The 23,497-nt window shown below is 40.5% G+C and overlaps 1 protein-coding gene across 5 annotated transcripts in view; it reads right to left on the bottom strand.

Moving 5' to 3' along the window:
* GRIA4 (glutamate ionotropic receptor AMPA type subunit 4) overlaps positions 1-23,497 on the bottom strand; it is a 275,697-nt gene that overhangs the window by 239,065 nt on the left and 13,135 nt on the right. For all 5 annotated transcript variants that reach the window (XR_013926315.1, XM_080377063.1, XM_080377062.1 and 2 more), the window contains exon 1: positions 609-23,497. This exon is cut by the window's right edge and continues 13,135 nt beyond it. Coding sequence is in view for 4 of the 5 variants with exons in the window: in XM_080377063.1 (XP_080233189.1) it covers positions 609-696 (88 nt within the window). In the remaining variant the exon portion in view is untranslated. The remainder of the gene's footprint in view (positions 1-608) is intronic.

Here is a 23,497-nt window from a genome sequence, read left to right as displayed (position 1 = left end):
TTACAAGTCCACGAGAAATGATGCAGTGATGGAGCTGAGCTGGAAAGCATTCAGATAGCTGCGTCCCATCCGAAACACGTCCGAAGGGAGGGAAGCAGGAGGCTACCGGAAAGGGGTGAGGATGGGGCACTGGACTACAGGGACAGACCTACAAAATCCTAAACTTTCCAACTACGAGAAGGAAAAGAGCAGTGTTGCCTTTTACCCCCACCCCTGCCAGTTACCGCAACCTCGAGTGCACATAACTCGCCATCCCTCTGGGAGCCAGAGAGAAGCTGGGGATGTCGGAGGGGGCTGAGGCAGCCAAGGGGCATCAGACCCGAGCCTCTTCCTCCCCTACCGACCCTGCGCTCCCTGGAGCTGGAACGAGTTCTGCAAAAGACAAGCACCCTCCCTGCCGCACGCGAATGCACGCACACACACATATACACACACATATACACACACACACACACACCGGCACACATACACAAATACACGCGGATTTTTCGTGAAGGCAGGGAGATGGGATGGTGTTGGTGGAGAAATCTGCAAACGCCTTCAGAAGCCTCCTTTCAAACTCACTTTGAACCCCTGGACACACGCACACAGCCCAATGCAGCGCTTACCTATTTGCACACTGCTAGGAAAAGCTCCCATTGCTAGTCCCCAAAAGCCAGAAAACAACAAGACAAGCTGTCTGCAAATTATCCTCATCTTCTCTTTTGCCTCTCTGTCTCGCCTTCTCCCGCTCGCTCGCTAGATGCTGCTCAGAGAGGCATTGAGGACGAGGTGGCTACAAACAAAAAGCAAGAATTAAAAAAAAAAAAAAAAAAAAAAAAAAGGAAGGAGGAGAAAAAGAGATATTTCCTCCTTTCTTTTTCTTTTCTTTTTTTTTTTTTCTTTTCTTTTTTTGTTTGGTTTTAGTATCTGTTTGCTATTCTCTCCCGCTCGCTCTCTGCCTCTCTCGCGGTCGCCGCTGCCGTTTCAGCAAGCCATCCCGCCGCGCCGGATTTTTCCCGCAGTCTCCATCGCCGGGGAGCGGTTTCTGTCCGGCTGCAAATGTTGCACATGCAGAAGATGGTGGTGAGTTTGGCGGCGGGGGGGAGCGTCTAGTGGCGGCGCGGCGCGGCGCGGGCGGACATGCGCCGTGCGCCCCCCCGCCACCTGCACCGCCGCGGGCGGGGGGCCGGCGCGCGCGTCCGGCTCCGCGCCGCCCCGCGGACCCGCCCGCGCACCCGCCGCGCACTGCAGCGCCGGCGGTCGCGGCCACGGTGAAAGGGCCGGTGGTTTTGCTTGGGTTTTGGTTTGGGGTGGGTGTTTTGGTTCTTTTTGTTGGTTTTTTGTTGTTTTTTTTTTTTTTTTTTTTTTTCTGCCGCTCGCACATCCGCGGGCGCGCAGCGGCGCGGAAGTTTGTGCGGCGGGCTTAGGGCGAGAGGGGCCAGGCGAGGTCAGTGCCCCGGGCTCTGCGCGGGAGGCGCGGCCGCTGCAGCCCATCGCTCGCGCTATTAAGTACCAATTATTATTAATGAAGGTGGCAGGGCGTATGTGCGTGTGCTGAGCTGCTGCGGAGCTGGGGGACGCGGCTGGGCGGGCCTGGCACCCCCCGCCCCCGGGGGGCGCTCCGACTGACGGTCAGGGCTGGGGGCTCCGCGCCCCGCGCGCTCCGCTCCGCTCGGCACGGGAGGAGCGGGACCCCCTCCGCGCTGCCGGGGTTTGCGGCAGAGGATGGAGCAGAGGGACGCGAGCAGGGAAGCCAGCGCTCAGCGCTGGTGGGCACTCATGCCAAAAGGAGAGAGAGCGAGTGAAAACTTCGCTGCTCCTATGCCGATGCCTTTTCTCTGTTTTTTTTTTTTTTTCTTTTTTCCCTTTTTTTTTTTTTTTTTTTTAGGTGGAAAAAAAAATGGATTATTTTTGTGCCTAGACCCTTTTTGGTACCTTCGGATTTTTATTTCCAAGCCTTGGAAGATCCCCAGAGCAGCTGCCAGAAGTCTGGGGATATTGCAGTTAATAATTAAAATATATATATAATAAATGGTAGGTAATGAAATCATCCAACAGTAGCTGTATGTCAGAGAAGGGAGCTTCTAGTTTTTCGTGTGGCTTTGCAGAGAGAATTCTGTCAGTCACAGGGAATGATTGGAGCTCCAATAACTTAATTCTAAAATGTTAATTGGTAGCATGAAAGAATATTGAATTTTAAGGTGAACTTTGTGGCTCTGTGTTCAAACACACACATTTGCTCCAAGGCCACAGTTTTGCCTGCTTTCACTCGGGTTTACTTTCTTAGTTTATTACTGCATCCCGTGTCCCCAGCCTCTCCTGTTTTGGGGTGAAAAACACCCCCTTTACTTGCTGCAGAGGGTGACAGTGATTTCTGAAACATGATTGTGAGCTTCTTGGCATCAACCACATAACCTGGAAGAGTAAGCAAAGCACACTGAAAGCAGATAGATAGATATAAAAATAAAAATTAATCTGCATGGGCATGTGCAATGGTGTGCAAAACTGTGTGTGTTTGGGAGACTCTGGAGTTCCTGTAAATAAATTACTCCTTGAGAGATTTCTTGGCAGATCAATGGCGAACGGACTTCACCTGCATTTCAGAATACTCATTCCTGTATTTTTCAGTAAGTCTTCTGCTTCCCTTTACTTTCCCTCCACGTATTCCCATCATTCCTCTGAATCTGCAGGCTTGTGCTTCCCATTATTTTACCCATGCCTTTTTGTGACCTCTGCTTTTGCTTTTGTTTGTCTTTCTTTTCTTCTTCCTTGCCTTGCCTCCTTATCTCCCTAAATTCTCCCCACAATTTGGTTCCTCCTTTCTTCCATCCTTTAGCATTTAAGTTTTTGACTTCGTAAATCCAAGTAAAAAGTAATGACAATGGAAGAATATTTCCATTCCACAATGGCTGGCTGGTTCTTCACCACTAGGAGTAAGTGAACTTGGAAACGGGTAAAATGTTTAGTTAATTTGATGACACATACTCATGTGAATTTGTGCCAAATATATGTATAAGATTAGGATTTTAGACATATGTCCATTATAGTGGCACAGCAAGTTTCTGCCTACTGACTGAGCTGAGGAATAAGCTTTGATCTTTTTCAAATATAATGGTAGCATGTTAATTTAAATTTAATTTGAGAGTCCACAAGAAACCATGTCATGCAGTGGTCTAATCTGATCTGACCAAGAGTCTCACCCAGCAGTTCCTACATCAAGTCTGTAATTTCTTCGGAGTTTGAACATGCAGTTCAGTGAAACATCCAATCTTGATTTAAAGACTTCAAGAGACAGGAAATCCATCACTTTCCTGGGTGAGTTTCTCCAGTTCTTACCTCTCTAATTTGTTAAAACCTGCATTTGTCTTGCTTTGATTTCTGAGGTTGACTATCAGAGATGTACCCGGTATTCCCTGTAATGGTATCACTCGGTGCTCTTCCCAGAAATAATCCCATCCTCTACTTGATACTCCCCTGCTCAGACATCTCAGGATCATTTCTGTAGCTATGGAAAGCGGAGGCAAGAAGTGGGAAGAGGCCACAATATCAATTGTTTAAAAGGCACAAGAGTAAAAGAAAAGAGTTGCAGTGTCAAAGGGGAAAAATCCCACTTTGCTAAGTTTTGAGAAGTGAATGGCAGATGATGGGGTAATTGATGGCAAATTATATCTTACAGAAAAACCAGAACAGGAAAAGTAACAGGGATGTAATCAATATTAAATTTGGAAGGGAAGAAAGGTAAGTAAAGATTTTAGTTTCAGTGCTGTTCTGGTGGGTTAACCTCGTCTGACTGCTGGGTGCCCACCGAGCTGTTCTCTCACTCCCAACAGGACAATGGGAGAAAATAAGATGAAAAAGCTCATGGGTCATGATAAAGATGGGGAGATCCCTCACCAATTACTATCACAGGAAAAACAGGCTCAACTTAGGGAAAATTAATTTGATTTATTGATAATTAAGGATAGAGTAGGATGGTGAGAAACAAAACCAAAACTATCAACAACACACACACACACCCCTCTTACCAGGCTAAACTTCACACCTTCTTTCACGACTCTTCTCCCTCCTCCCCTCCTGCAGTGCAGGAGGATGAGGAATGGGAGTTCTGGTCGTCTCTGCTGCTCCTTTCTCCTTATGCTTTTCCCCTGCTCCAGCGTGGGTCCTTACCATGGGGTACTTTCAGGAACAGACTACTTCAGCGTAGGCTTTCCATGGGCTGCAGTTCCTGACAAAATCTGCTCCTGCGTGGCCTCTTCTCCGCAGGACACAGCTCCTGCCAGAAGCCTGCTCCAGCACGGGCACTCCACACAGGCTGCAGCTTCCTTCAGGCATCTCCACCTGCTGCAGTGTGCAGTTGTTCACAGGCTGCGGTGTTAGTATCTGCTCCACCATGGTCTTCTGCATGGGCTGCAGGGGAATCTCTGCTGCAGTACTTGGAGCACCCTTCCCCTCCTTCTCCACTGACCTGGGTGTCTGCAGGGCTGTTTCTTTCCTGTTTTTCTCAATCCTCTCTCACGCAGCTTATGTGAGCGTTATTTACCCTTTCTTAAAGGGGTTATCACGGAGGCACCACCAGCATCACTTGATGGGCTCAGCTTTGGGCAGCAATGGGTCTGTTTTGGAGCCAGATGAAATGCTCTGTCCCACACGGTGGCAGCTGCTGGTGTCCTCACAGACAGATGCCACCCTTGCAGTGCCCCCCCTGTCCTTGCCACATAAACCCCATACAGCTGTACACTGCCAAGCAAGAGGAGACTGGCGGGAGAAGTTTTGTGTTTTCCTGGTGGCTGCTGGAGAGGTGCTGCATGAATGCACTTCTGAACTGGGGTCTCTGCCCTCCCCCCAGCCCAGTTCCTCTCAGGCAGACTGTGAAGGTTGTGGTAGGTGATGATGTGAAGGAGGGACAGATCTCCAAGTTCCGCAAAGAATTATTGTAGAAATTAAGAAAATACTGAAAAATGTTTTATTGAATATATAAGGTGTATGGTGGGGATAGACTAGAGGGGGTCTGGAGAGAGACTGCTGGTTGTTGGTGCCGAATGCCTGCTTTGCCTTAGGGCATGTAACAGCTGCTGTTGGTCTTGCCTGGAGGCCACTGCTACAGAAGACTTTAGAGCAGCAGCTGAGAGGCTGACTATCTGCTGCAGCACCTGAATGAATCCTACTGCAGAAGATGCATTAATATAATGTTTTTTCCCCTCTGGCAAGGATTGGAAACCTTTGGCTATTTTCTTGATCAGATAGTCTTGTGCTTGGACTAAATGCATTTATGAAAAGAGCCTGCAGGAACAGGAGGAATATGAGAAGATCTGTGCTAGAGAAGAAATGAAGACTGTGTGTTAGCGAGGAGGAAAGAAACTGCAGGGAAGATACCAGGGGCGTTCACCTTACAGGAATCCCAGAGGAAAAGCCGGAGATGAAGGAGACAGACACTGTGCACTGTGGACATAGTTTGTGATGCATTTGTAGCGATAAATATCCTCGTGCTGAAGTAGCAACTTTGATTCATATTTATATGTTCTTGCATCCAAGATGCAAATCCCAGCTACAAAATCTATTAAAAAGGCATGTCATTATGTGTCTGGAGACATGTAACACTGCAAGGGAGAAGAGGACTTGACTGAGAAAGGGGGAAAGTGAAGCTGTGCTTGCTAATTACCAAGGATAGCTGAAGACAATTGAGTACAGAGTTTGCAGGTGCACCAGGGCAGTGACAGCATGAGACAACACCCTGACCCTGGCTTGTGTGCCAGTGCTACTAAATGAGCTCCTTCAGAGTAGTCCAATGTCTGCGCCACAAAGGCTCCCCATGGCACAACCATCTGGGCACAAAGTTGCATCCCAAAACTGGTTTCAGCATTTAGTCTTGCTTCAGGTGCAGTTCTCATTGCAGCTTTCACTGTGTGGTCACTGAAAGTGCTTCAGCAATAAATACATGATGGAAAAAAACAATTGACTCAACACCCTGTCCTTTCTTAGTCCTTTCTTGCCTTATGAAAGGCTGTAGCTCACATATCTGTCAGATAGATCCATTAGACTGTAAACTCTGGGACAAGGCTATGTCTTTTGTGAAGTGCTTAGCACTTCTGGGCAATAAAAAGTAAATAAAATACAAACCATTTATGTAGAATCTTTTACACTCCACCCTTTGGCATGGTTTCACATCACCTTTTGAAGTGATACCAGCGGTACTGGCCAGATTAGCAGTGCACCAGAGCAAGATACAGTGTCCTTTCAATAGCAGAACTCATTTTCAGGAAATCGCTTTATAGTGTTTTCTCGCATTTTCATTCTTACTGACTTATTTTTCATTCATCTAAATTTTGGGGTAGACAGAACAGGCAATTATTTATTTTTAATAGTACTTCTCATTAAGAGTATTACATTGATACTGAAACAACTGTAAGACAATGCACTTGTCTTTGAATTTGTTCATCCACTGGTCCCACTCCTTTCCACCATGCTGTATGCTAAGATCATTCTTTACAAACTTAACAACCTTAAGAAATTAAAGTGATATGGTAAGAGACCTTGACCATGAAAGGAGAGGTTGTTGTGGTCATCCTGCAGAGAGCAGAAAATCCTGATTATACTTTAAATCATGCTGATACCAGTTAGGATTATTTCAGTTTGAGAAAAATGTCATAACACTGATACAATTAAGAACTGCCATATTAAGTTAGACTTAATATCCATTTAGAACAGTATCCTATGTCTAACATTAACTGATAGAGGTTTATTAGGGAAGAGTATGACAAGCTGAGCAGTCCTTTATTTAAACTTGAAGGGACTTTGGAGATGTTCTTCCTTGCTGAGTGTTCTCAACCGCTGACAGCCAGGGCCTTAAGGTTTATAAACTGAAGATTTCATAGAGATCTTTGTTTTGAAGAGTTGCCTACAGTTGTTATTTCCATATATTTACTTCCAGTGTCCACAGCATCCTATGCAAATAAGCTTTATAATCCCATTCTAAGAAAGTAGTTTATTTGTTTTATTTTAAACCTTATTTTATATTGACCATTCCCTGGCACTCCTCTAAGAAAAAAAGAGGTCAAAATTGCTTACCATGCCATATCACCCATAGTTTTGTGTACATTCATAATAACACCCTTCAGTAACCTTTTCACTCACCTCCATCTACTCGGTGCTTCTGTATTCTATAGTCTATACTATGTATCAGTCCTCCTTGCCGCTATTCTCTCTGCTGCTTCTTACGGCTTTCTGAAAGATAGGACACATTTTTTCAGGTGTAAAACTGGTTTCTCTTTTACTCATTTCCTTTCCTAATCATTCCTGAAATGACATTTCCTTCTGAGCATGCAGACAGTGTTTTCAGGAAACTATCCACAAAGACTCAAGATCTCTTTCCTGAATGGTAACATCTAATTGAGAGCTATTTAGAGCTATACACACATTGTGTATATATAGTTAAGGTTATTTTTCCCATGTGTACCGCTTTGCATTTTTTTGATATGGAATTTCATCTGCCATTTTATTGTTCAAACAATTAGTATTGTTGGATTCTTCTGCAGTATTTCCCAGACAGCTTAGGTCTCTGAGAATTGATACAAGAGCAAAATTGGAATCTATGCCCTTTAAATTCGATCTCATCTTCGTTACATTTTTAATGGTGTAATAGGTTTCTTCTGACCCAGATTTATAACCGGGGCTGCATCATGGGATGTACCTGTGAAAGTATAAGTTTGAAGCAATGTTTCTTTCCTAAGCACAGCTTATTGCAGTAGTAAATGCCAGACAATTCTGAAGGATGGGGCAATTTCCTCATCAATTAGAGGGGTGTGTGTGGGGAAAATGCACCAACTAAAATGCACTGCACCTGAGCCCATCTGGTCCTGTTTATACAGAGAAAAAAATACCAACTTTTGCTAATGCTGGCTTCTGCCCATCACTTATAACCATTCCTGAATTTGAAGTGAATTTGAAGCTTGTCTTCTAGGTACTGTAAGAGTTAGACCAACTTTGTTTACATGAAATAGTGTTTAAAATAAGTGTACTTCATTCCCATTTTTATACTTACTAATTCGAGTACTTTTCTGAAGTAGCAAAGGAAGGGTTCCCCTGGGTATATTTGAGATGTCTGGCTGGTAATCACCCACACTGCTGAGTCTGGCCAACTGGTCATTCCCTGAAAAGGAGGGTACAGGTTAAGAAGGGCTAATCACCCATAAGTCCCTCTACTATGGACTGGAGGCATGCGTATGTGCTTTCTGAATCCTGCACTACTTTAAAAATTGCCTTTTTAAACTGGGAGGAGGATGTTGATTCTACATCTTATAAGCAAACAATAACCACAGTAACACTACCACCTCCCCCCGCAGTTGAAAACTTTGTGGTGAAACTGAATTCAGTGTGGAATAAGATGGGAAGAAACCAGAAGAAAATCATTAGGACACAGAAACTCAACTTAGATAATGAAAGATATTTAGAATGTGAATTATTAAGAATAAAAATTGTTTTCCCCTATACGAAAAAGGCGGTTTCTTTGGGTTCTGGTGAGGGGAAAAACTAAAACACGTCAAAACATCACAATATTTCCATGAAAAAAGTTAAGCTTTCCCACACAACCCTTTCATTTTTTTGCCAACAGTTGATGGAAAATATTCTTCATTTTCTTACCAGTTCTCATTAGAATGTTTTGTCACAACCTGTGTGACATAATCTAAGCACCAGAGCGGGGGAGATGTCAGAACAGTATAGAGAATGGCATCTGTTCACTAACCAGAGCATCCTGCTGTATTGACCTAATTGTCATTTCCTGTAAAAAAAACCCCAAAGTTCACTTTTGTTTGAAGCTGGTAGTTTTTAACTTTTTCTCTTGTTCACCTTCCTAGCACTGGCACCCATGTGGAAGGGTGAGCTGGTTTCTCTGTGGCTTGTGTATGCCACTGTCAGAGAATCACCACATCAGCTCCAGCTGCAGAAGCGTCAGTATCGGTGATGCTGAATGAGCAAAAAGGGCAAGTCTGAGTTCCAGATGTAAAGGGAGAAAACTGATGGTGAAAATGCTGAGAAGAAGCCTCTGCCTTGCCTTTTAAACTCATGAAGTGAAGCATATTTGATAAAAAAATCTTTCAAGCATAATAACTAGGAAACCTTCAATTCCGTTTCTACAAAATCATACTTATAGAATGTAACTGCAGTTTGATACACTAAATTGCTCGTAACAATTAGTTTTAATGAGTTTTATTGCCAATAACAATGATACTTTTCACCTATAGCTTGTGATCTCATCTTACCTTTGCCAGTTCCTAACAGATTCCTATCTGCATGTCTGAAAGGTAAATATGCTGCCATCCTACCACCTATACTTTAACGTCAAAGCATTAGTTACTTACGTGAAACTGCTTCTCAGCTATGGGGAAAAAAAAGATCAATCCATCCAATGCTTTTCTTAACTCTCTCTCCCTCTCTCCTGGCCCCCTCTCCCCTGCCCCCCTTCCCCATTTTCTACTTAATTTTACATTAGTTAGAGCTTATACAATATTGCCTGTATTAGAAGATGCATTTTCAGCCCAAGGTTTTGGCCTTTCTATATTCAAACTTGTATTATTCTCTCTACAGTAGGGTTAAAATTTATCTCGAATAAATCTGTATGTTTTCCTCAGCTCTAGCTCGCTTCCAGCCCCCGTCCCCCACACCACAAAAGCTGCAAACTGGTTAATTGGTGCTATTGAGCTAGCCATGTACTATGTGTCTGCAGAACTAGAATCTGTTTTCCTAGAAAATCAGAACAGTCTTTGATGCCATTAAGTGCTGTAAGCATACCTGGTATTTAATCAGAAGTGTATGTTCCTACAAGTATTCTGATAGTCAAGACATGCCTGTTTTTATCCAGTTATTTCTGCTTTAAAAAATGTATAATGAAGATGTGCTAGCCTAACAAACATCAAGGTGGGTATATCTGTTACATTTCTAGGTGAAACGATAAGAAGCAAATCAGTGCTGTAATGATCTCATCTAGCACTAAAATCCCTTAAAAGCAATTAATTATAAAGCGGTTGGTTTATTTAATATTTAATACACAGTGATTCATACTCTGTGTAGCTAGGGATTATTCATAGAAAGTTTGTTTGTGGAGCATCTTTTAAAACAGGTCAGACTTTTTCCTAATCATTCATGTAGATATATTTATAAAAAATATCCAAAACACATAGTATGGCAACTTTCTCCATTTTTTTGCTGTGCTGAATACCAGTGTAATCTGTAAGTAAGCATAAGGGAAGCAAGGGTACCTTTTGGGAAGGAAATGCTAGTTTGCAAAAGGGTGAAATATCTAACCTTATGTCACTTAGAGCACTGTATTAGAAAATCCATAAATGGTCCTTGCTAAAGTACATCATGTGGTCATTAAATTAGAAATGCAGGCATGGAATAGATTTCCAAAGGTTACATAGTCCAATCTCCTGGTGCTGGGGAAGGATCAAATACACTAGAGCTTCCCACAGAGATTTTTTGTCTGGTACTTCTTTGAGAATTTCTGCTAAAACACTTTCTGAGGGTGTCCTGTTCAAGCTTTTTTTTTTCTTTCACTTTTTTCCTTAATATATGACCTATATAGTTTTTACTGCAAGTTAAACTGCATTCTTTTTGTCTTTCTTTCTTGTGAACAACTGGTAACAATTGATCATTCTCGTTCCTATTAACAATATTCCATATCCTTTAAGATTTATTAAGTCTTTATCTGCCTAGACTAAAAGAAACCCTTTTTCTGCAGTCTTCCCTCATTGATAATGTGTTCTGAGCCTTCTTTTTCTTGCTGTTTTTTGCTGTATTCTTTCCAGAGTGACTACACCTGTTGTGGAGTATGGCACTGAACACTGCTCACACTGCTTCAGCTGCATTCTTCTTGGAAACAAGTAGAAGAAAATGATACCCACCTGTATCTTAGCTGCAAAATTCATGACACCACAAGATTTTCCCACCCTTCCTTTGCAGTAATACTGCACTGTTGATTCACTGGTTATTTCTAATACACTTACATTTGCAGGTCCTTTTTCTTCATTTGGCATTTTAAGTATTCATTTCTCCTTACCAGTTACTGTGCTCTGAACTTTTTTTTTTTTTTTTTTTTTTTTTTAATTTCTGGTTTATGTCTTTATTATGACAGTTTTGAATTCTGAAGTTGTTCTCCAGACTTCTATAACCCTAACACATCCTGGTTTCATCTACAGATTTTATCCATTTATGTTGTAATGCATATTTTTAATGAAAATATTGAACACAGTTGGGCCTGGAATCTCTGAGGGAACCAGCCTGAAAGAAAATCCCCATAAGGAACTGATAACTTCTTTGAGAAGAGCTTTTCAAGCAGTCACACAATGTCTTTATGTTGATTTTTTTTTTTTTTTCATCTAGATGACATTTCCCTCATTTTCCTGTGAGAATTTAATATGCAAAAATATTAAAAGTCTTACTGTACTCAAGATACAACAAATTTATTCTTCCTCTTACTCAGCGGCGTGGTTAAACCTCAGCCATCAAGTAAGCCCCACACAGCTGCTCGCTGACTCCCCTCCAGTGGGATGGGGAGAGAATCAGAAAGGTTAAAGTGAGAAAACTTGTATGTTGAGATAAAGACAGTTTAATAGGTAAAGCAAAAGCTGCACACACCAGCAAAGCAAAATGAGGAATTCACCACTTCCCATGGGCAGGCAGGTGTTCAGCCATGTCCAGGAAAGCAGGGCCTCATCATGCATAACAGTTGCCGTTATTGTTTTCTAAGACTATCCCCTTCTAATATGACATCTCACATGTAATCACTGATGCTTCAAACACAGTGTTATTTACTTCGTTATGTGCTTGGGGGTAAATTTAACCGGGTCATGGACACTTTATAAAACATTTAGAAATATTAGATATTGTGTCTTAATTACTAAAATTCAGATGTCCTTCAAATAGTTTAGAAGGTTTAAAAGCAGCTTGAAAGAATCACCATCATAACACTGTATTTCAAATGTTGTTAGTGGTGTTTGAAATAACAAAAGCCTGTTTCACACAGCTAGGCAGGACACTTTTAAAGCTAGTTCATTGCAGTTCTTTGGAAATATCTAACTTTTTGTTCCTTGCAATGTTTTCCTTATCTTGTAAGGTAAGGAGCTAAAGAAATAGTTCAATAAAGCAGTATTTCAGGAAGAATCCTGAGGGGCAGGAAGAAGGCAGCATAATGCCCCAGGTGGAAAGTTTATTACTTTAGAGGTATTTTGAACATACAGGTTGCATATGCACCTGACACACTCAGCCTGTGTAAACTTTGCTGAGAGTTTTTACATTCTGATCAGGTAAACTTCCAGCCAAATACACTCATGAATACAGAAGTAATTACTGAGCTCTAAGGACACGTTGCAATGACATTATCATTTGTCAGCAGGATACCAGTGACTGCTGTCATGGAAAATTTACATTAGCATCTTTGTTAAATAGTCTGTTTACTAGTTTCTTAATGACCTGCAGCAAACAATGATTCGAACTACTTTATGAAGTTCAGCGTGGCAGGCTGTGGTTGTGCTGAATGTATTTTCATACGTTAATGATATTAAGATAGAATCAACAGCAGCTGTCATGTCATATGCAACCAAATCATCTGTGAGTAGATCTAGGTAGCAGTCATTTCTGTGATGCTGGTATAGGTTAAAGATACCAAGTATCTTTTTGAAATGCAAGTAGCTGGATACCTGTGCTAGCATGAAGCGCAGGGAGGGCTATGAAAATACATCTTATGGGTTAGGAAAAGCAGGACTTTAGCAGGACTAAGTCATTCACTGTAGCATCCAGTCCATACCAGAAGCTTCTGGGATAGCAGTGTAGGCAAATTGAGACATATGTGGTTTTCTGTGTAATTACATCTTAAAAGATGGTCAAGAAACACTGAAAAGTGCTAAGAAGTTTAAAAACTGACTATTCTCTTAGATTTCACTGGCAATTTCCTGCTAGTCAACAGCTGAGAATTTAGAACTTTCTTTTTAGCTGTCAGAAATGATGCTTTGATCTGTGATCAGATATTTCTGAAAAGAAGCCAACTAATTGAAAAAATATACACAACATGCATGGTAATACATACATGATAAGATATACACCGATAATGAATGACAAGTACTACAGGTATTAAATATTTGTGAGAATTATTTACCTGAGATGTCTACCAGGTTTCACAGATGAAAAATTAGACTTAAGTCTGTTACTGGGTACATCAGATAAAAAGAAAATGTTTCTGGAAAGGTCAGTGTGAATATATGAATGTATATTTCTTTATCAAATACAATAGCAATTTTATCAAATATAATAAAAAACACTCATCTAGTTAACTTGAAAGTAAACAAATTTCATAAAGACAGATTTCTTAAAATGTCACTTTCATAAAATAGTGGTGGATGGGGGTCATGGTCTGTCCATAACAGCTCTTCTCTGCTGCTCCTTCCTCCTCCCACTTTCCCCCTGCTCCAGCGCGGGCTCTCCACAGCAGCAGCTTTCTTTAGGAAATACCCACCTGCCGTGGAATGGGGTCCTCCACGGCTGCAGCGTGGGTATGTCCTCCATCATGGTCTCTTCCATGGGCTGCAGGGGAATCTCTGCTCCAGTGCCGGAGTTCCTCCTCCTCACCGTCCTCACTGACCACGATGTTCACGGAGCTCCTTATCTCACTTCTTTTCCTCACCCCTCACACTGCCATGAGGCTTGTGGTCCTTTTTTTTTATGTACCACTTCCCAGAGGCTCCACCGTCTTGGCTGAGGCCCTCAGCTGTGCCCTGTGGTGGGGCCGGTGAAGCCGCCTGGAACTGGCTGGAACCGGCTGGACCAGCCTCTCCTCACAGCGACCCCTGCAGCCCGCCAGCACCGGGGCACCGACAGCGGGTATGGGCAGCGTGACCAAGGCACGGTCGGTGACAGAAACCGTGGCGGCAGGTACCGTCTCAGAAATAGGTGTCGGTAATTCTTCTATGTGTGTCCATCTATGCCTGCGTGCTTGTCTGTCACAGCTTACTAGTTCCCAGCTCATCACTCAGCAGCATGCAGAGAATGTTAAAAAGAAAACCTGGAAGAAAACTTCTGACGTGCACTTTGGCACACGTTTGAAGATCAACAGGAAGCCGTTCAGTAGTTTTATGAAGCAATATAGCAATGATGCTATTAACATAAGAATCTGTCATTCTATGTTACTTACTGGAAAGGTTTTTTGGGATTTTTGCTAACAGTTCTTCACTCCTTTCATTTTTAAGTTAAGGGTTTGTGTGTGTCTGCATGTAGGTTGTGCTGAACTCTCCAGCCAGTAAAATGCCTGCATCCCTCTTCATAGCTTCATCATCACACCCAGTGGGCTTCTACTCTTTTTTCGATTATTTTGCCAACTTTATTAGATTATACAGAACAAATTGTTTTTGAATGAAACTGATCCGAAAGCATAATGTCTTTGCATTTATTATGAACAATTACTGCGATTCCATGTGCACAAGATGAAGCGTCTCCTCCACCTGCACCCGTTACAGGCTGCCTGGCAGTGCTGAGGGTACCAGGAACGCTGAGCAGTGCCGATTTCCACATTCAATGTTTTTTTGACATTCTTGGAATTTTGGCTACAATATAACCCCAGAAGGAGAAACAGCAGCCCTAGAGAAATGGTGCTTGATAGTTCATATAAATGCATGTTATATATATTCAAGGGCACTTAATGTGGGAGATTATTTAAAATTCAGTGTTTGCTAACGTTATTGGCTAATTCATCGTTGCAGTATATTCATCGGATCTCTCCATTTCCATAAAGGTTCTTGTAGGTGACAATGGGTCAAAGTTTGCCACTAAATATTTACCCACTTGTGTCATGACTACTTACTAAGCCAGAATAATGTGGAAAATGTTCAAAGTAGTTGAGTAATGACAGTTTATGATAAATAATATATGTCTAAAAAGGAACAAATTTTAAATCACAAATGTGGCTCCAGTTCCTTGATTTTCACATTTTTAAGTGCTTGATTTTACTATTTTAGCTGCATATATGCTAAGGCTTTTCTTCTTGTGTAGCACAGCACACAAGAAGGAAGTAAAAAAGCTGCTCCGTCAGGGTAACTACTGAAAAACTGATAAAAAGATTTCTCCAGCCTCACTATTGCTTACTTCAGAATTATATTAGAAAGTGTATTTGTCTTTTCTTAAATTTTCCTCATAATGGTAAGTGCCTTTTAAACACATTTATATATAAACCTATATGTAAAAATGGATCTTTCACTGTTACCCAAAACCAGTGACATGATTAAAATTAGAGAGAGAGAGAGGGAGAGAGAGAAGAACAAAATATTTCTTGAGCTCTAAAGGAGCCAGGAAGCTTCTGAACTTAAATTATAAGCAGGTTTATCTTTAATAATTGACTGACATAAGAAATGTATGTTTCTTTTTTTGGCATGAACAAGCAGGTTTCTGCAGAAAGTTGCTGGAAAATTCACAGTATCTGAGTTCACAGGAGCAAACTCAGTGTAAGTTGCCACACAAAAAAATTTTGAAGCTCTTTACCGAAGATGAAATTTACTTTGCTAATGGGAACTTATGCAAAGGCTCAGAAACCCTCTTTTTATAGCGGGGTAAGTCTTGGTTAAACTGAAGAATGAGGTTTTTCAGGATGAAGTCTGAGTGTTGCTTACTGGAAAAAAATGAAGGGATTTGCTATAGAGCAGAGGAGGGAATAAACAGAATACCTGAAAATTTATGATACCTAGTTTATACAGATTAAAAAAATATATTCAAACCAAGTACAGAATATTTTTATAAAGACACTTGATTAAATACAACTAAGATTTAGAAATAGGGAAATATTAGGTATATTTAGCTTTTTTTTGTTTAGTAAAATATTTATCATTTGTATTTCAAGACCTGCCATTGGCAGTAGCTGAAGGTGTCTTTGACATGGGAATTGAGAGCTGGGGATCTTGACCTAAGGGAAGAAATATGTCCTTGATTTTAAAAAGCTGAAAACAAGGTCAGATTAAGCACTAGATATTGTATAAAATGGGACAATTCATTTTAGCAGGCAGGCTGATACATAATTGTAATCCTTTCTCTTCCTAATCTTTTATTTCATCCATATTTCATCTGGTCTACCCCTGTGAGGAAGCAATTCTAATTACATGATTTATTTCCATGCTTTTGGTTCTTAATATGACTTGTCCACCCCATACCTGGATACCTGCATACCTGGCTTGAGTGTCCAGTTTAAAATATGGGATTTCAAAGTTGGAGAGAATCTAACTCTTCCAGAAATCCTTCAACAAGCAACTTTCTTCATAATTATTCCCCCTCTAACTAATAGCTAACATATACCTTTGGAAAGCTGATCTAATGGTTTATTGATAAAAGTAATGTTAAGTTGGGGAAAAAATATAAATCAGAAAGTTGCAAAATAAAGCCAACCTAATATGTTTTCTCTGTTGAGGTAAACAAACATGTAAATACCTGGTGGATTAACTTCTTTCTAATAGTTGTCTGGAAATAGCATACTGTTGTGATGTTACAACATCTAGATGTACATACCTGCTGTTTTTTCTTGCTTTGCCAGTTTGTTTCTGCTTGGAAATCAGCAAAACCATGAACCAGCTATTCTGCTCATCATAAGTTAGATAATCCTAGTTTTGTTGTATCCCAAATAGAGAAAAATAAGAGAAAAAGAATGCTGGCTTTGTTGTTTTCCCTGCTTGGTACATCTTGTTCTGGAAGAGATCAGTGTCACATCAGGAAAGCTAACCTCACAGTTTGAGAGCACTTGATCCATGCAAGTGAAAATACTGACATATATTGAGGCTACAACAAGGGAACAAATACATTGAGCTAATTCTGAAGCTAAAGGTAGGGTCAAATTGCAAAATAAAAAGTCCTTCAACGTGCCAAACTTACCAGGAAAACAATAGAAAGTGGTCTGGAATGGTATCAGTTTCCATCTTTAGCTGTTTTGCTTGAAACTGAAATTGCTTTATTTCTCCCTTGGTAGCTCTAGAAATGTTTTGTAATGACAAAGAGGGAGGAAATGTTAACGTATAGCCATCTTCATATGTGCATAACTACTGGAAACTATAGCAAATTGAAAAGCAGACTGCTATTCAGATACAATTTCAAGGAAATTGGTGGTGCCTTTTTCTCTTAAACAGTTTTCATAGTTATTCTTTGGCTCTTAAACTTAGACAGAGCTGGTTGAACATTTTAGCAAAATATGTTTCTCAAGAGTTTAGACCTGTTTCCTCAGGCAGAGGAAGAAAGAAATCTTGTAGAAATTCAGTGGTCTGAATTCCAAGATATTTGAAGTTGCTTTTTTTACTAATATTAAAGAGTTCTAAGTATCCTTCAGGTACTGTACACATGAAGGAAAAAAAGTTTACTGCTTTGGATGGTCCACTGAAAAAGTTCCTGATAGGTAGCAAAACCCAGCCAAATAGAGAAGTGGGAGCTGGCTGGGGAGGATGACAGGTAATAGTAAGAACAGTGATAACTGAGATAGATTTTGACATGCTTGAATATTTTTCAACTGGTCAAGGGCTGCAGCAGCTGCTTTAAGATTTCCTTCCTTACACAAGATGAATCCCGAAGTGTCATCACATCAAAGCACCATAACAATTACTGTTAACAAGAGTTCAAGAAATGATAATAGGTGAACTTAAAAAAGTTTGATTATTTGTGTATTATGTTCTCAAATATAGGACCAAGTTCAACCATACAATTTAAATATATCTTACACATAGTGCATGTCCCAAATACTTACACAATAAGGTCTTGAACCTCTGAAATCATTCACATATATAACTTCACATGCAAATAATTCTGCTATCTCTGAAGAACTACTGAAAGTTAATATAAAGAAGAATAGTTTGTCATATTTCAAGAATGAGATGCTAAGATGACATGTGAAGTACAAAGCTGAAGTATGGGGAAGGACCATTGTGACCAAGTTCAATAACTTACAGCAGTAAATGGTTTAAATCGTACATCTGTGCATCCAAAGAGCAATCTGTGAAAATCAATGGAAACAGTTGCTCGACTGATTGACTGAATGATATTATATACTTTGACCTTTACTCAAAGTCTCAGTAACTATTTACACACATTCATCATGTGGTTCATGGTTCATGCTTTTTGAGCACAGCTGTAGAACTAGACTGTAAAAGAAGACAGCATTTGTATTTATTGTGTTTTATTTAAAGGCCTCTTTTCACAGAGCCCAGCGCTGTCTCTCATCTAACTTCTGCCTTATGGACTGGGCTCTCATCTTGGTTCAGGATCATAACTTACATTTGTAGCAATGGAATACCAGCTTCCTGCTCAAAAGCTGTTGTTTTCAAGAAGTTAATGAGTTTGAAATGAAAATAAATTCTCCACTGAACAGTTGGGGCCATGCCACTAGTTTTTCAGAAGCTTCAGCATTCAAATTCTTTGACAGCAGGGAAGATCCTTAAAAAGACAGCAGACTTTTTGAGAGAGAGACATATTTGCAAAATCACTGTTTTCTTTTTCTTGTACTACTATGTAAAATATCCAGGGGTAATTTGAGATGTTTCAGCTATAAATGTCTGTTTTACATATCGAAGTCTTGTTAAAATTACTGTTAAGCTCATCAAGTATACAGACAAAAGATGCCATACAGAGGAGATACAGATACAAAATTTAACATTCAGATTTATGATTCATGCAGATATTCCCAGGAAAATATGGATATCTTACAATAATTTATAAATGTAGGTTTGTCATGTGTGGTAGATTTAGTGTTGATAGCATTGTTTGTCTGAAATGGTGTTATGGTTGATAACACAACAAAATTGAAATCGGAGTGGGAGGCAGCTAATATTTGGGTCTCCAACTGAAATGAAAGTGTCATGTAATCTGGCATGTCCTTTTCATTGCTCTTCTTTTTATTCCTGCGCTTCTGGACTTTTCTTCTAGCCTAAGAGCAAACTAATCTACTCAAATAAATAGTTTCAAAGTCAAAGGATTTTAGGCAGCAACCATGATACTTAGCAGGGTTACTAAAACTTCAGAAATGTTGTCAGTCAGTTAGGGTTTTTTTTCAGTCATTAACACATATTTTGTTGTTGGGTCAGAAAAAGACTGTGAGGCACAGAGCTACTCTTATTTGGAAAATCTCTAAGGAAGTGAGGTGTATGAAATTAAGTAATGGAAAGTCACCTTTACTGTGAGAAAGAAGATAATCTGGTTTCTAGAGTGGTACTGGAAAATGACTGCTGAATGTACTTTTAAAAAAGTTAATTGTTGCCCTTATGTTAGTCTGTCTTTTGGCCTAAAAAAAATGCTGTCTGATTGTTTATTTATATGAGATAAGACTCAGAGGTGTCATTCATTCAAGAACACAATGAAAACATGCAGTAATTCTAGGTAAAAGTTTAGGCTAGTAGGCTTTTTTTTTTTTTAAACAACACATATCAGTTACAGAAGTTTGTCTGTATAGTATCTGTTTCCTTAACACAGGAGAAGCTTTCCCCGCCATCCCCGCCCCCCCCCCCCCCCCTTATGAACTGAATGTTGAAGCAACTATATGAAGTTAATATCAAATGCTACTATAAATCAGTTGTTAGGATACAAAGTTAGTGTATTGATTTTTTCCATCTAGTACATACTCTTTTTATAAACAAGCTTGATCATATGCCTATTGATATATTGCAGATCTAAATTTTATTAGAAAATACAGGAAGAAAGTAATAAAAGCTATGAACAGGCAATCACTATCAGCAAATTCCATTAGCAAACAGATAAAATTTCAAGCGAGCTTATTGTTTTTTAAAGAGGTTTTGATTATTCCAGGAGGCCAGAATTGACTGATGTAAGATGGTCCCCAATCATTTGAAAAAAGAAAGAAAAACTGAACTAGACAGTGTTATTGTAACATCTGCATCACAGAGTGGTGGAGAATGGAAGGTTTCCCATACTTACTGATTTTATATATAAAATTCACAAGCAAAACAACCAGCATAAGACATGATAAGCTACAAGTAACCCAGGCAGATCTTGGTAGCAATTATCAGTCTTCTTCAGGAGCTGGGTCATGCATTCATCCTCAGCAACACTGTTTGAAAACATCACATTGCAATGCTGCCTTCAAATGCCAGTAGAATACCAAGACTCCTTTTTTTTTTTTTTTTTTTAAAGGAAAATGAGTTTATTGAGTACTAGTGTAGGAAAATAAGACAACTGGATATTGAAAATGGACAAGACCAGTGAGGCAAGCAGGAAAGGGGTTGAATGCTGATATAAGTTCCTAGTACAGACTAGGTGGGTGAGAATTACGAATCAGAGACATTTCACTGTCCCACCTGTGCTACCACCACAGCTAGCAGTAGTTAATGAGATAATTGAATATATTCTGGAAATTCAAAGCAGGATAGAAGCATTATTGTTGAATTTTCCTTAAGGCTTAGGCACCTGCTCCTGCTCTATGCTTTCTGCATATTGCTACCAACAGCTAACATTATAGAAACACCATTGTTTTGATGAATTGCTTATTGCCCTAATGAGTGTGCACACAACCTCTGTTTTCTGAGAGTACTAGAAAATGAGCAGTTTTTAAAATCCAACACATTTTTATGTTAAAAGCTTTTGTAAATCAATTTAGCTATGTCAGAGAGTTTCATTGGGAAATGTGAAAACAACTCTTTTACAGTGAGCTAAGCTTGCAAAGGGCAGCATACTATTATTTTACAGCCCAGTACTTTCCATTTTCTATTTTTGAGGTCTGTACTTTGGTTTGAATAACAAGTATTTTTGCACACGATTCTTAGGTGCAGAAAAGTACACCTTACATACAGATGTAGGTGTTCTGAGGGCACAAGTAGTCCTTGATAGCCTTGACCAGCCTCACCTGGGACCTCCCAACACCTCCTGACTGAGGGCTCCATTTAACCCTTGTCCAGGATTACCAGTCCTGCCTGAGCCCTGTCTGCCTCTGCTCCTGTTTCTGGATTGTTGCCTGAGTTTCCTGGCTTGACCTCAGTGCTGTCTTGCTGTTACCTGATGATCACTGGGCTGTTGACAGGACCCTCTGCTGTCACCACCCTGCCCTGCTTGCCTGCCTCCAGAACAGTGGCGCTGCACCCGGTAGGTATAGGCACTGCCCAGCAGGGACGGTGGCCCTGGTTCAACATACCCAGGGTGTATCCCTACTTTCACTGCACCCTTGCAACAAGTTGTCTTCATCCCATTGAATAAATGTATGGTGTTGCTAAAATACCAGCAAATCTTAGCTTTTTTGGGGGGTAGCTGTGTTGGTGTACTGAAAGGCTATGCAGAGCTTTCTGGTGACTGGGAGGATGTAGCTCCAATTGGCCTGCTTCAAATAGACACCGCTGCTGTGCGGGCCCCTTATGCTAGGCATTAGCAATGTGTGGCTTATGACAAGCAGTCAAGAAATTTTCACTCTGTGTGGTATTTTGTAAAACCTGTCTAAGAAAGCTTCCTGCATAAGGTTTTCTGCAAGCACATGGATTTTTGCATGTTTTCAAATCCTGCTGCTTGTAGTAGCACAGAAAATGTATTGCTAACCAGGCATTTGTGGTTATCCTAGCCTCCCTTAAATGGACACCTGGTAATCTGCAATGGTCGTATTGCTAAATCACAGAGAGATCTGGGGGCAGGAGAAAGGACCTGAAGCTTTAGAAGCCCTGTTGAACTCACTACATAATTTCTTTTTGGAAGAAAAGAGTGGAGTACTTGGGGTGCTTAAAGCCTGTGTTGATGATTACAAAATCCTGCCCCTTCCTGCACGGTGTGGGCAATGGGCAGGATTCCCTTTTGCAAACTGATGGGGTTTGAGTTTATATTTTTCACAGCACGGAAGAATGTCCTAATACATGCTGGGTACTTTGGTGTGGGAGATTCTGATGCCTCCTGATGGCAGTGCTCCATTGTATAAATAATTTATTTAGTAGGTCAAAGACAGGAATCCAGTTGAGTTATTTCCTAGTATTACAATTCAGACAATAACCTGGAAGATGGAATCATGCCAATCAAGGGCTGGGTTTGGGCCCGTTAGCAAAAAGAACCCCTAGAAGTAATTATAAAAACACTGTCCTTTGTGCTTCACGCTTCCATCCTGTTCTCCTTTCCCTTTATGTTCATCTAGAGAAGGGAGGACCTAAGGGAGAAGGTGAACTTGATAGGTCATTTTCATTTTCATGTCCTGAGGAGACAGCTTGTTACTTTCTATAATCCTCGTGGATGGCCAGCTACACTCCAGTATATTCCCTTTACAATGCATAATTTATTAGTTACAAACAATAGTATCAAGCCAGGCTGTGAAAGACCTCTCCAGTTAGTTTTGTCTTTGGTACTGCAGACACACTGTCCTATTTCAAAGCAGCCTGGGACTGGACTAGGTGTTTTGCCTGTTTTTATTCTATTTCAAACTTTAAATCTCTTTTCGTATGGTCTAAATTCAGGAATATCTTCCCTTTTTCTATATGTCAGTCAATGAAAATTCAGGTTATAGCTTTCCTGATGTATTAGCTAGCATTTTCACCAATTTGATTCTCATTTTGTTTTCCTTCCATGCTTCTGCTTATGTCTGTGTTACTGGTTAGGAGTCTGCAGATGTTGACAGAATCATCATATCACTGGGTGGCCAAGGTTGGAAGGGACCTCTAGAGGTCATCTGGTCTAACCTCCCAGCCCAGGCAGGGCCACCTAGAACCCAGGACAGGATTATCTCCAAGGATGGTGACTCCGCAACCTATCTGAGCATCCTGTTCCAGTCTGACGTCATTGCCCATTTTAGAGGCAAATTAAAACTGCACAAACATTCATGTTTCTTGCTGTAAAACACTAGTAAAATAAGACATGGCCAGGTACTCGTTCTCCTAGTGGCTCAGATTTGTCCCTTTATTCATTGTGAGATAGTTGTCCAGTTCATTTTCAGGCTGTATCAGGCTGTTCTGACCTCAGCACATGTACATTAAACTATCATTGCAGGTACTCTAAGACAATTACATTTGTTCCTACTGCCCAAATACTTTTCATATTCAGACAGTGCTGCATGGATGGACAGACTATTACATTTGTTATTTATATTTTCTCTTTTCTATATTGATGCTTTCAGCAGACTTTTTTTTTTTTTTTTTTTTTACATATTATGCCTACACAAATTCATTTTTCTTCTAGATTGGACAAGTTGCTGGACCAGCATTCTGCAGAATGTTAAACAGGCAATTTTCTTTCAAGCAGGTACTGTTACAAATACTTACTCTTAAAAACTTTTGCCTGTGTGAACTAGACAGTCTTATTGTAACATCTGCAGTAGATAAGGTTACTGCTGAGTGTGCAGTACTTCCTAATTTTCAGGCTTTTAAAAGAGGACTGGGTTGTTGCTATGTTGGTACACATACCTGTCAAGATCTCCTTAACATCCTTCTCATTTCTCTTTGTGTAATTAATCAGATAGATACCCAGAAATTTTCCAATATCTCTGGAAATCTTTAGTCAAAATGCAGGATATTGACATAAGAGAACCTGCTTTGGAAGTGCA

The sequence above is a fragment of the Falco punctatus genome (genome assembly GCF_963210335.1).
Source record: "Falco punctatus genome assembly, chromosome: 2".
In the NCBI taxonomy this organism is placed as follows: domain Eukaryota; kingdom Metazoa; phylum Chordata; class Aves; order Falconiformes; family Falconidae; genus Falco; species Falco punctatus.
The sequence above is the reverse complement of the archived record's forward strand: the minus strand, read 5'-3'. Positions and strand labels throughout refer to the sequence as shown.